Raw genomic sequence first — 13,605 nt, 5'->3', positions numbered from 1 at the left:
GTGGGAAAATGCCAGTTCATTTTTCCACGCTCCAGAGTTCATCGCATTTCAGGCTGTGAGGGAGCGCAGCTTCAGCGACATCACCGAAGCTCCGCTCCCAGCATCTCATTCACCAGTAGTTTTCAGCTGGGTCGGTCGCATATTGGCACCGTCCAGGTTGACAACTGTATAATCCCCAGATATGGTTTACTGCGTGGGACACAATGGCGGACAGGTATGGTTATATTGTTGGCTTGTTATTTTTATTTTATTACAGGAGATCGAGGGTGTCGCATGGATTAGGAGTAATAATAAAATAGGAAAAATGTGTTGTGTTTTATTTAATTAAAAGACTTTATTCTGGCTGTGTCTTCATTTAACATGTATCAACTATAGGATTAGTAATGGATAGGTGTCTTATTGACACCTCTCCATTACTAAGCTGTGGGCTTGATGTCACCTTACAATACAAAGGTAACATCAACCCCACAACTATTACCACCATTTGCCACTGCTACAGGGCAAGTGGGAAGAGCGAGGTTAAGTGCCAGAATTGGGGCACATCTTAGAGATGCGCCTTTTCTCAGGCGGCTAAGTGCTGATATTTTTATCGGGGGGGGGGGGGGGGGGGGGGGGGGAGGAGGACACCCTTTAATGGGTGATTTGAAATAATGTGCCAAATTTGATCATTTAACGGGTTTACAGAATTGGAAAACCATGAAGGTTGGTTTTCAAAAACTTTTGTCTACTGGTTGTGCTAGCATTGCAGCTATGATCCATAGAAAAGAATGGTAGTGATGGGCAGCACGGTGGCGCAGTGGTTAGCACTGCAGCCTTGCAGCGCTGGGGTCCTGGGTTCTAATCCCACCCAGGACAACATCTGCAAAGAGTTTGTATGTTCTCTCCGTGTTTGCGTGGGTTTCCTCCGGGCACTCCGGTTTCCTCCCACATTCCAAAAACATACTGATAGGGATTCTAGATTGTGAGCGCCATCGGGGACAGTGATGATAATGTGTGCAAACTGTAAAGCGCTGCGGAATATGTTAGCGCTATATAAAAATAAAGATTATTATTATTATTATTATAGTGAGCTGCAATTCCACACACAACCTGTTAGTAAGGGCACATGTTTCTTGTGCTTGACATCCCCTTTAACTCTGCCTTATCTGCCCACACGGAGAAGTGCCTCTCAGCAGTAGTAACCTTCCACCGATTCACCAACCATGTCCTTAGACACACCAGTGTAATTAAATTTAATGTCACATAACAGCATCATAGTGGGTGATTATGCATTAAAAGGATTAATGATACTAAAGCTCTTAGCACAAGTCCTATTGAATATTTTTTTTTACCTGAAAGCCAAGCAAGAGCTCCCCTTTTTTGAAGAGGTGCTATAGATTGCATTTATAGAAAATGCTTTTACCTTGACACTTATGTAGACAGATCTGTGCCACTTACTGAGACATTCGCAGAAAAACAAAAGTTGTTGGCTGCCAGGACATTTTATTTTTATCAAGAGGAAATTGTTAGGTTGTACAGAAACAAGTGACATTGAAGAGGCAGTCTGATCTCTACCAGCCACGTTATCGTGCAAGAGATGCTGACCTCAGTGTAAGGCCTCGTTTTTTTTTTTTTTTTTACATAGGAGAGAAACTGACTGAGTTTTGGCAGACAGAAGATCAGGAGCAGAGCGACAAAGACCCATCACCGCTTGCTTTAAGCCATCTTTCTCTGCTGCTAGAGACAGGATTATATTTGACAACTAGCTGTGTATAGCAAGCTTGGCAGAAGGCAGACACCTAAGTGACTGGCACTTTGGAGTGATTTTTAGGGAGTATGGCAACTTAATGATGATTTTATAGTCTGTCAAGATAGCACATTACCTATCAAATTAGATCTAGTTGTAAAGTAAATAATTTATAGTAATTAATGATTTTGGACTAATTCCAATGATTCAGAAAGTCAAGTCAGACTACCCGAGTCAGAAACAAAGAGTATAGCAAGGCATCAAAATAATATTGCTGGGGATGATCACACCACAAAATTATCAGTTGTCTTAGCATATATGCTTAAAGGGGCGCTGTCACTAGGTCAGAAGTGGACATATCTTTCTCTTATTCTATTTTGACTTCTCCCTTTAATTGCCACAAATTTTTATTTGTTCACTTTTTATTTATTTTTTAAATTTGCCACATGGTTACAAAGATATGGGGCTTTTTATTTAGTGCTAAGTCTTCTGTTATTTACAAAGGGCCTGGTGCTTACAGGATTCTTTGTGATTGTGACTCATGGTAATTATGCAGAACACCACAAAGACATGCCCCCAGAGAAATCTGAGACACGCCCCCAGAGAAATCTGAGACACGCCCCCAGAGAAATCTGAGACACGCCCCCAGAGAAATCTGAGACACGCCCCCAGAGAAATCTGAGACACGCCCCCAGAGATATCTGAGACACGCCCCCAGAGATATCTGAGACACGCCCCCAGAGATATCTGAGACACGCCCCCAGAGAAATCTGAGACACGCCCCCAGAGAAATCTGAGACACGCCCCCAGAGAAATCTGAGACACGCCCCCAGAGAATCTTGGAGACACGCCCCCAGAGAATCTTGGAGACGCCCCCCCCCGGAGAATCTTGGAGCGCCCCCCCCCCGAGAATCTTGGAGACAGCCCCCCCCCCCCCGATAATCTTGGAGACAGCCCCCCACGAGAATCTTGGAAACAGCCCCCCACGAGAATCTTGGAGACAGCCCCCCACGAGAATCCTGAGACACGCCTCCGAGAATCCTGAGACACTCCCCCGAGAATCCTGAGACACGCCCCAAGGAATTACAAGACACCGCCCCTGAGAATCCTGAGACACACCCCTGAGAATCCTGAGACACTGCCCCGAGAATCCTGAGACACGCCCCCCCAAAGAATCCTAAGACACGCCCCCCCCCCCCCGAGAATCCTGAGACATGCACCCCAAGAATCCTGAGACACGCCCCAAGGAATTACAAGACACCGCCCTTGAGAATCCTGAGACACACCCCTATGAATCCTGAGACACTCCCCCAAGAATCCTGAGACACGCCCCCGAGAATCCTGAGACACGCCCCCGAGAATCCTGAGACACCCCCCCGAGAATCCTGAGACACGCCCCCGAGAATCCTGAGACACGCCCCCGAGAATCCTGAGACACACCCCTGAGAATCCTGAGACACTCCCCCGCGAATCCTGAGACACGCCCTGAGAATCCTGAGACACGCCCCCGAGAATCCTGAGACACCCCCCCCCCGAGAATCCTGAGACACGCCCCCCGAGAATCCTGAGACACGCCCCAAGGAATTACAAGACACCGCCCCAGAGAATCCTGAGTCACCGCTCCTGATAATCCTGAGACACCGCCCAGAGAATCCTGAGACACGCCCCCCCCCCCGAGAATCCTGAGACACGCCCCCCCCCCCCCCCGAGAATCCTGAGACACCGCCCAGAGAATCCTGAGACACCGCCCAGAGAATCCTGAGACACCGCCACTGATAATCCTGAGTCACCGCCCCTGATAATCCTGAGTCACCGCCCCTGATAATCCTGAGTCACCGCCCCTGATAATCCTGAGTCACCGCCCCTGATAATCCTGAGTCACCGCCCCTGATAATCCTGAGTCACCGCCCCTGATAATCCTGAGTCACCGCCCCTGATAATCCTGAGTCACCGCCCCTGATAATCCTGAGTCACCGCCCCTGATAATCCTGAGTCACCGCCCCTGATAATCCTGAGTCACCGCCCCTGATAATCCTGAGTCACCGCCCCTGATAATCCTGAGTCACCGCCCCTGATAATCCTGAGTCACCGCCCCTGATAATCCTGAGTCACCGCCCCTGATAATCCTGAGTCACCGCCCCTGATAATCCTGAGTCACCGCATGTATTGCTACACGGCCGCACTCTCCGATCCGAGTGCCGGGTATTGATGTGCGAGACTCATCTGAGGTTCTCGCATGTGAGAATGAGCCCTAAAACAAAACAGATTACTTGTGAGTAATGGGTCTAAAGTGAGAGCAAAAACTGGCCACTTTTGACCTCGTCACAGATCCTCTTTAAATGGCATGCAAAGGATCAACTTGGTCAGGGCAAATTTTTTCCTATTGCTGGATGATGACGTTTTTTTGGAGGAGAGGGTTACTGTAGTAAAACAAAGGTCAATATCGGGTTTCACAGGTCACTGAATAGGGCATAAAGTTGCAGAGAACATCTTGTAGCCATCACAGGCCACCTAATGATGGCAAATTTATATTCTCCTCAATTTTTGGATTGTTGAAACGCATCGTGAGACATGTCATGTTTTGTATATTTGTATTATTGCAGTCCATAAATGTAAAGTCCGGTAATGAGACTTGACTTTAAGAGATGTTGAAATCCTCGTCTCGGTTGCTAGGCTACAGCATATTATACTGTCACAGTCTAGTGATGTTACCATAGAGATGTGATTTTATTGCTGCTCTCCTGAGTTTAGACAGAACGTGTTTGTGACATCAGAAATATTACTCAGACATCACTCATGGTGTAAATAAACCTGAGTGCATCCTAACAGTTCCACTTCCAACAGAAATGAGATGACGTTTCTAATCAATATTTACGAGTTTGCGCTAATGAGTTTCATTGATTGTTCCTCACTGTGACGTAACTAGAAGCTTGTGGGTCCAAATGCAAAATCTTCAACAGGATCCCCAACATATCACTGGTCTTTAATAGTCATAGTGTTTTCATATGGGGCAGAGGGCCATTGTAGACCCCCTAGTCTCCAGGGCCCGAATACAGTATTATAGTTACGCCTCTGATTCCTCCATGTTTAATTAATTAGTTGGCAATAAAAGTTTTAGATACCGTTATCCTTAGCAAATTAGAGGGGAACTACAACCAATGCATTAACTCACTGAGTGTTTGCAGAGCCCGAATGCTGGAGGGATTTGTCACATTGTTATACTATCAGTCGTCTCCAATAGGCGGCCATCGACAGACTCTGCAGTAGCCACTTTGCTGCTTAGTAGGTCCCAGGATCTTGAGGTTGTTCATCTTTTTCCCTATGTAAGGATCTGGATTTTGCTGGAGGGGCTCGTGGGTTAAACATGTTGTCAGCACCTAGAAGGGAGCTGTGTTATCTGAAAGTGGTGATCACTGCAGGGGTTAGTTAACTGAATTAAACAGAATCGGTCAGCAGGTTTTTGCTGTGTAATCCAATAGTATCTTCCTGATGTAGGGGCAGAGAGCTTGATTCCAACGATGTGTCACTTATAGACTGCTTGCTGCGATATTAATAGACTCTCTATTTTCTCTTCTGTAGATCTAGCAGTGCTCGAAATGCTGAGCTGTGTATAATCCCACCCACTATACTGATTGTCAGCTTCATGTGTACACTGTAGATTATCAGCAAGCTGCTGATGGGGGCAGGGTTATACAGATTAGGTGGACAGGCTTGCAAATGACACCTAATCAGACAGTGATAATCTCCTTCTGATAAAACACTGTATTGAAGCTACAGCACACAGCCCAATAAGTGACACATCACTAGAATCAGTGTCTCAGATTATGTAGAAAAACCTGGTGACAGATTCCCTTTAACTGCTACAATATAGAAACCGTATGTAATAGCTGAATATAGTAGGCACAAGGGAAAGATGAAAACATAAATTACCCGGGAATGACCTTCCTTTATTATTATAACCACTAATGGTAAAACTATTCCCATTATCAGGAATAATCCTGTTTTTTAAGTTATAGTGAACCGTATTACCTCGCTTTATCTGAAGGTTCCATATGGTGAAATCAAAATCACTCATGTGTTTTCATATTTGCTGATGAGCCATTTAGCTCAATAAATAATAACGGAGGCACCGGAATTACACAGATAAACACATGATATGATGTACCTAGATGTCCTCACTTCCTCGCAGCGTTATTGATTGTTCTACACTTTTGGAGATAATATTATTGTTGCAGTTGGCAAAGTTGGCAGAATGACTCATTATCATTATCCAGCCTGATGCCTGGGAAGGATCCAGTTGAATTAAAGAAATAATTTCCAAGAATGCTTTTACATATTGGCAGCAAGTGAATGTGCTTGTTTTATTTTTGACCAAAGTGGAAACAGCAAGTTAGATCCCAAACCAGTGTTTGATTCCTGTCCCGATTTGTCATATCTGCGATGTAATTAATATGGATTATTACTGGAGCGCACTAAGACATAGTAATCCTGAAATAAGATACAATTGCATCACGGGCAGCAGAGGAAGGAAAGAAACTAAATTTAAGATTAGTGAAGTGAGTGACCATTTGTCCTATTGTAAGAATAAAAAACGGAATCTCAATATTCTACAAAGTGCTGCCATTTAGTATCCGAATACTTGTGAGCCAAAAAGGAGTGACACTAAAACAGTGTAAACAGTTGCCCTATCATTAGTGCATATCATCATTAAAGAGTCTGTTTACGGCAAATTAAAGGAACCTGTCTCTTTGTCAAATGCAATTTACTTATATAGGGTTAATTTGCAGGTGTATAACACACCCCTCGTTTTGATTGACAGCTCGCTGTGTACAGATACACTGCAGAACCTGCGGTCAAAGTCTCAAGGCGTGCTTACAGCCACTGCTCACAGTATGGGGGACATCAACCCCACAAATATTAACACCGCTTGCCACCACCACAGGGCAAGTGGAACGAGCCGGGCAAAGTGCCAGAATTGGCGCATCTAATAGATGTGCCTTTTCCAGGGTGGCTGCGGGCTGCTCTTCTCAGGCTGGGGTGATTATCCATGGCTCCTTACCAGCCTGAGAATCAGCGATCACTGCAGCTAGGCACGGGAGTGCCGCTACCTCCTTCCTCTTCCCAGATCAAAAGTTGTCCCAACATTGCGCAGATACGCCTGGGCATTACGCAAACTTAGCATCACCGGGATCCTTATCCCTACTCTCCCTATACGCTCTAAAACGCTCTAAACAAGCGAGTATGATGAAGGCTCTGGTGGAGCCGAAACATCTCTTACCACAGTATAGTGAGCAGTGCTGTGAACGGTGACTAATCGCTCCCTGCGCCTCCCCTATGACTGATAGCCGGTGGGCTTTTTTTTTTTTTAACCTGCAGTAACAGCATATTTGTAGGTAAATAGTGATTTCCAAAGTGACAGGTTCCATCTGAAGCAGATCTGTTACAAGATTCACCGTTCTAACTGTATAAAGTATTACATAGTTCTCTTAGACCTGATTAGACTGAAGTTTAATATCAATCTCCACACATCTAGCCTGATTGACAGCTTGTAAGTATCCCTCGTCCCTGCTGCTGAGATCTCACACTGCTCACTACAAGCTGCAGCTGCTGCTCATGCTGGGTGGGTGGATAATTCACTTGTACTCATGACTTTTCTCACTCTTTAGCGCCTCTCATAAAATGGTCATTTTAATCTCAGGGTAATACAGCCATTCTGACATGGATTTCCAAAGTTAGTACATCTAAGAGATCTAATTAATAATCTATACAATTTGTATTGTGAAATCTGTTGATAGATTTGCTTTAATTTCCCTAATATATTCTTATAGAGCATTTCCTCTTACAAGCTTATTATAGGATAGGCAATTACTGATGAACAAGGTTTCTTCAATAGCTGGATAAACCGAAACAAGATCTATGTATTGTAGGGATTCAGGCTCAGCAGCAGGCAGCGTTCACTCAGGCACTGGATTCTGGTATCAAAATAATGTGACGTTTATTTACACTGATGGTATAGAACCAAAGCAAAACCATAAACACAAAATCCCTAGTCTTGTCCAGGCTCTAGCTAAACAATACTGACCCTGGTTACTCAGACACGGCGGAGCAAGTCCCGGTTCGGTCAAACACAATGGCTGTTGTCCATAGCAACCACTTAGCGACCTGTGCAGTCTCCTTTCAGAGAGACTGGTTAGATTTAGGGTACCATTCTGCTCACTCCCCCAGATGACTGAGAGGGCAAGGTGAAAACATATCCTGGTCCTTAGCCAAAGCTTGTCAGGCGCATCTAACTAAGACCTGCAGTGCGAGGATTTAACCCAGTCCTACCTGCCTTTCCTACGGTATTCATTGAAGGGACATTGGGTTTCCTTACAATTACTGTATGCTTGTCATGTTTCAGGCACAAACATATCAATCCTCAATCCATGGTTAAGTTGTATGTTATGATAATCTATGTGAAAGTTACCAAATAATACACACTATCGGGTTGGAAAATACCTTACTGGACCGCTTAATAGAAAATGCTTAGCACATGCCTAGTTGTCTGATCTTGCTTGTATTTCTCATGTGGTGACCTCTACGGTATTTGATAATGGCATATGTTATTGTGGTCAAAGCAGTGCCCATCCTGATCAGTGAGCACATCGCTAATCCTTTTTGACGTATCCTTCAATATTCATATTGAAAATCAAGGTGAGCGCTAAAGCGGCATTCTCTGGGGTGATCCTGATACAGTAAGTCATGGGGAAGTGTATCCTGTCTGTAAGACTGTATTGGGATACAGCCCTGCTCATCACAGCGTCAGGGTGAGGGAATTGTGTATTGTATGATACCAACCGATTGTACCGTGTGGTACAGGAAGGAGAAAAAGTAACACACGAAAAATCTAGTTACCTGTGCAGGAAGTACTAAATTATGGCTCCGTGTGGCAGTAAGATGAAACACACATTGGACCCAATTCATCAAAGCTTTAAAAAGTCACAACGCGAGGAGGCACTAAAATATTGCGACCTATGGCGTTCTCACGCCACTTTTGCCCAGCTCAGACACAATGATTTTTGAAGGTGTATGCTCCATGGTCCATCTGAGCACATAGTGCTATTCTAATCTCTACAGTACACTATGGTCTTTCCTGGACCTTTGTAATCTGAATCCATATGCCACATACAATGCTGGTTTATGGCCCCTGTGAGTGAGCAGAAGACCCTGCCACTCATTTGTTGGGTAAAACGCCAGCATCAATGACATGGCTATCTAGTAGCGCCTCTCTTTGACATTGTACAGTACTACATGTTCAGTACAGCTTTTCCATGTGCTGTTATGAGCTGCCCCACTATATTATGGAACATTATACACTGTTCATTGTTTTCATAATAGAAAGTGAATTTTTTTACATTTTCAAATGTTTAATTGTTATATGTAAGGACTTGCTTTATCTGTATTAGTAAGTTAATTATTTTCCTTTCATCTGATTTTTTATTTTTTTGTGGCAGATTTTAAAGGGTGCCTGTCATGTGCAAAAACTTAATTTACCTGCAGTTATAGGGCTAATCTGCAGGTAAATAGCTATACTGGAGGTACATCCTGGAGGAAATGAATTGATATCTTTCCAGTAGCCGCTCGCTTTCCGCTATATAAGTGTGCACAGAGCGATTAGTCTTTGCTCGCTGTGCTGTGAGTGGCGGCTGTAATCACTTACCGGCACTTTGCTCTGCAGCGCATCTGTACGTAGCAAGCTGTCCATCAAAGTGCCAGGTAGTGATTACAGATTACATCCAGGTGAATCATTATATACGACTGCAACCAGACAGGGATAATAGCCAGAGGCGAGATTAGTCCGGTCCTGCCCCTGGCCGGCTCTTCCCAGCACTTCTACAGGTCTCTTTATGTACAGGCCAAGGAGAGACCTGTTAATTACCTGTATGGTCGCTGGGAAGAGTTGGTCGGGTGCAGAGCCAAACTAGTCTAGTCTGGTGTCTGGCTATGTTCCTGTCTTCAAAGTATATTTTCATTGAAATTGTCGGTCATAATATACCTTGCCTCAATCATGCAGCCAAGCTTCGATTTGTGCTGCCTGCAGTTTGTGCAGCACGAATCACCTGAGAAAATCCCTGTTAGGGGTAAATAAATGTTTATTCACGTTTTCCTAGCAGATTTGTACAGTAAGTCATTGTTCCGCAGTTTTGCACTTGATCTTTATTCTATTTATTCTCCTCCCTCCCGCCCTGCAATTGATAGGAAAGACCTTCCTGAAGTCTCAGCTAGTCGTCCATGTTCTTCCATAGATGTAATGCGCATACATGTACAGTTACCCTTGGTAAACATGGTTATCGCAATGCATGGTCTTAGAAATTGTTATTATAGACAACGCAGCTTCTACTGAGCATGTGCAAGATTTCAGCAGGGAGGACAGGGGGAAGAGTTTGTCAAATGTGAATGCACGTGGGCACGTAACATTTGTCAGTTCTGAATTTTTAGAAAGGATAATGGAGGCATTCAGAGATGGAAGTACAAAGTAAGTACACCATCCTTAACAAGGCTATGCGATTCATCTCATGATGTATACAGATTATTTTGTTAGACCTGGAGACAGATCGTCATTAAGTAACTATCATTTTCAGGATTAAAATGTTTCACATGGAGTACAAAAATCGAGGTAGGCTATATATTGTAAGTAGCCCAAGGTTTGGGTCTTCTAAATGTTCATGTGTTTTTATAAAATTGTTTATATTTAGCCTGTTTGAATCAGATTATCATTTTATTCTCACCCTTACATTTATTCACATCATGACTAATTCTCCGTAATCCATTTAGGCTACAGAAATGGAGAAGCAGCTGTCGCTACAGGTCACTGTTCTTCAAGAGGAATTCCGGGAGAAGAGTATGTCTACAAGCCAACATATTACACGGTTGGAAAGCCTTCTAACAGAGGTGGGTTTATAACAGATTTTAATCTAATATATGATAGTGTTATGAGTTTGGTTTCATAGAAACACTTCTGGTTACTAAGTTACTCGATACTAAGGAGTCATTGAGTTAAAGCTTAACTAGAACTTGATTCCGTTTGTTGGCTTCTCCATAGAGCACTAGAATGTTCTTCTTACGTCTTCAGTGTGTCATTAGAATATTGCTGGGGAAAAGCACTTGTCATTAAAGGTCTTGTCTCAGGTTCCTATCTTCAGGAGTACACTGCTCTCCTGATTGCCGAGGGAGTGACGTGCTCCTGAAGACTGACAGTTCAGGCTGGCAGCATGGCTGAGCCAGTGGCCTAAACATCCCACCTTCCTATGCTGCAAGCAGAGTCAGATTTGCCTCTGAAGCATCAGAAGAGGGCAGGGGTGCTGAGTCTGGTCAAATCCAGGTGGCCAGCCAGCTTCAGAGCCGCGCTTCCAAGCTGTTTGTTATACAGTGCGCGCTCCTTGCCTAGGAAACCAGCCACCTAAGAGGCAACCTCAGCAATGAGCAGTACGCTATAGAATTAAAAAATCCCCCTGTTCTTGAGAACAAAGAGGATTTTTAATAAGAGGTAAATTGCAAAGTTGCTTGTTTTTTACAAACACTTTGCATTGGTACCAATTTTAGTAGGTGAGACAATCCCTCTTAATTATAGGTCCACTATCTATTAAATTGTCAATAAATAGAGATAATTTACAATTGTTAAGCTGTTTTCACTTTTCATTCTAAATTGATAAAAGCTAATTTTATAACACAGACACCTTCATGCACACCGTGATGTTGGCATAGACCAAGCCATACCACCATCTGCCTATGGTACAGCAGGGTGATAAACAATGTGAATACCATTACTGTCCCTTCACGGGTTCGCATTCAGCACCTCCTAAATATGCCTAGTTTGTTGTATACATGCTCTGTATCTACCCCCTATAGGAGCCAAATTAGTGACAATGGAGATCTATAGCCTATGTAATTCTATTGGCCCCATTTTGTATCTTTATGTGACTTTGATGTCACACAGATATCTATGAAAACACAAGTCATAGCGTGGTCCATTGCATGCCTTATTAGGAAGGTCCGGTCACCTAGAAGTATTGCTTTTCACCAACGTTCTAGTATTAACATCCGTAGTGCTGGTCATCTTCCAAAATATGTGTGTTCTCCGGCCACCATTAGAATACTGCAACTCAGAGGGCAACCAAACTATGTATAAAAATAACCATGCTTTTAGCAAAACACGGCTTCAGACTGTTATATCTAATACCATATTTATTTAGGTGAGATTAAGTGGAGCAATCAGCTGGCTATCTGCAGAAAAGATGCCGACGTTAGAAAGAATTTCTTGGGAAAGTAGGAGAAATGATACCTCTTAGACCCCAGTCCAGAGCCTCTCACCTAGCCAAATTAGTTCTCATGCTTCGCACTGACGAGGGCCAACAGCCCGAAACACCGTGTCTGCAAATTGAGATACTGATTTGTCTTTTATTCTAAGTCTTATTGCACGACTCGTTAAAGAGTTGATCGTGACTTGTAGGATCGCTACTTCCAACAGGTGGCGCTATAGAGTTTAAGTCCTCTTTTTCTCAGAAGAGGCAATTTGCATATTGGGAAAGTAGATCATATATGTAAAATGGTCAAAGCACTACCATCATGAAAAGGTCCCTGATTGTGCACTGCCGCTGCAATCTAACGGGGAGAAAAGATCCCATTCTGCCTATCTGAGCAGGTGCCAATGGTCAAATTCCCACCCATCAATATGGATCCGATCCTGTGGACAACCGTTTTAAGAGGACCATAGCTATGATCCAAAACTACCTTAGAATCAACATCAATATGATCATTATGTACATAAAGGGTAGAATTCAGAATGGAGGATAGAGGACAATACCATTTACAAATGGGAAAAGGGCATCAGGTTACCAGCGAGACCAACACAAGTGCCAGGCTTCTCCTCAGACACGTTTCATTCTGTGACTTCTCAAGGGTTCCTTAGGCACATAACTATCTATTCCATATCTCTGAGGAATACTATTATGATGTCCATTGACTTCACTGGACTGCTTTTGTAGCATGTCACATGTTAGAAGAGGAAAACATGCGAATGGAGATACCCATTCCTCTTCAATTTAGATCACTAGGGACAGTAAGGCTACCGTCACACTGAAACGACGCTGCAGCGATACGACAACGATGTCGATCGCTGCAGCGTCGCTGTTTGGTCGCTGGAGAGCTGTCACACAGACAGCTCTCCAGCGACCAACGATCCCGAAGTCCCCTGGTAACCAGGGTAAACATCGGGTTACTAAGCGCAGGGCCGCGCTTAGTAACCCGATGTTTACCCTGGTTACCAGCGTAAACGTAAAAAAAACCAAACATTACATACTTACATTCCGTGTCTGCTTTCCTCTGCACTGTCAGCGCCGGTCAGCCGTAAAGCAGAGCGGTGACGTCACCGCTGTGCTTTCTGGCTAGCCGGCGCTGATGCAGGAGGAGTGCAGAGAGGCACAGCGCCGGGGACAGACAGCTGAAGGTAAGTATGTAATGTTTGGTTTTTTTACGTTTACGCTGGTAACCAGGGTAAACATCGGGTTACTAAGCGCGGCCCTGCGCTTAGTAACCCGATGTTTACCCTGGTTACCAGTGAAGACATCGCTGAATCGGTGTCACACACGCCGATCCAGCGATGTCAGCGGGAGATCCAGCGACATCAGTGCGTTTACCAATACACACAACTGAGAAATCATTGACTAGCTTCCATTTGATGCATTTTTAATTTTTATAAACTCCATCAAAAGTTGCATTGACACCTAACTGTGAATTCAAACTTCAATGGATATTGTTGGATACGGCTTGTAGATACAAGTAATTTTGCAATTTACTACTTGTTAAAATTTTCATCCATTCTTGAGATAGTAAGACTTTTC

The 13,605-nt window shown here is 43.9% G+C and overlaps 1 protein-coding gene across 1 annotated transcript in view; it reads left to right on the top strand.

Annotated features, from left to right (window-relative positions):
- Nucleotides 1–13,605, top strand: part of BICDL1 (BICD family like cargo adaptor 1) — a 129,594-nt gene that overhangs the window by 62,394 nt on the left and 53,595 nt on the right. Inside the window, exon 3 of the mRNA XM_069758376.1 lies at nucleotides 10,541–10,657. Coding sequence (XP_069614477.1) covers nucleotides 10,541–10,657 — 117 coding nt within the window. The remainder of the gene's footprint in view (nucleotides 1–10,540; nucleotides 10,658–13,605) is intronic.

This window comes from Ranitomeya imitator, chromosome 1, assembly GCF_032444005.1.
Source record: "Ranitomeya imitator isolate aRanImi1 chromosome 1, aRanImi1.pri, whole genome shotgun sequence".
Classification (NCBI taxonomy): Eukaryota; Metazoa; Chordata; class Amphibia; order Anura; family Dendrobatidae; genus Ranitomeya; species Ranitomeya imitator.
The sequence above is the reverse complement of the archived record's forward strand: the minus strand, read 5'-3'. Positions and strand labels throughout refer to the sequence as shown.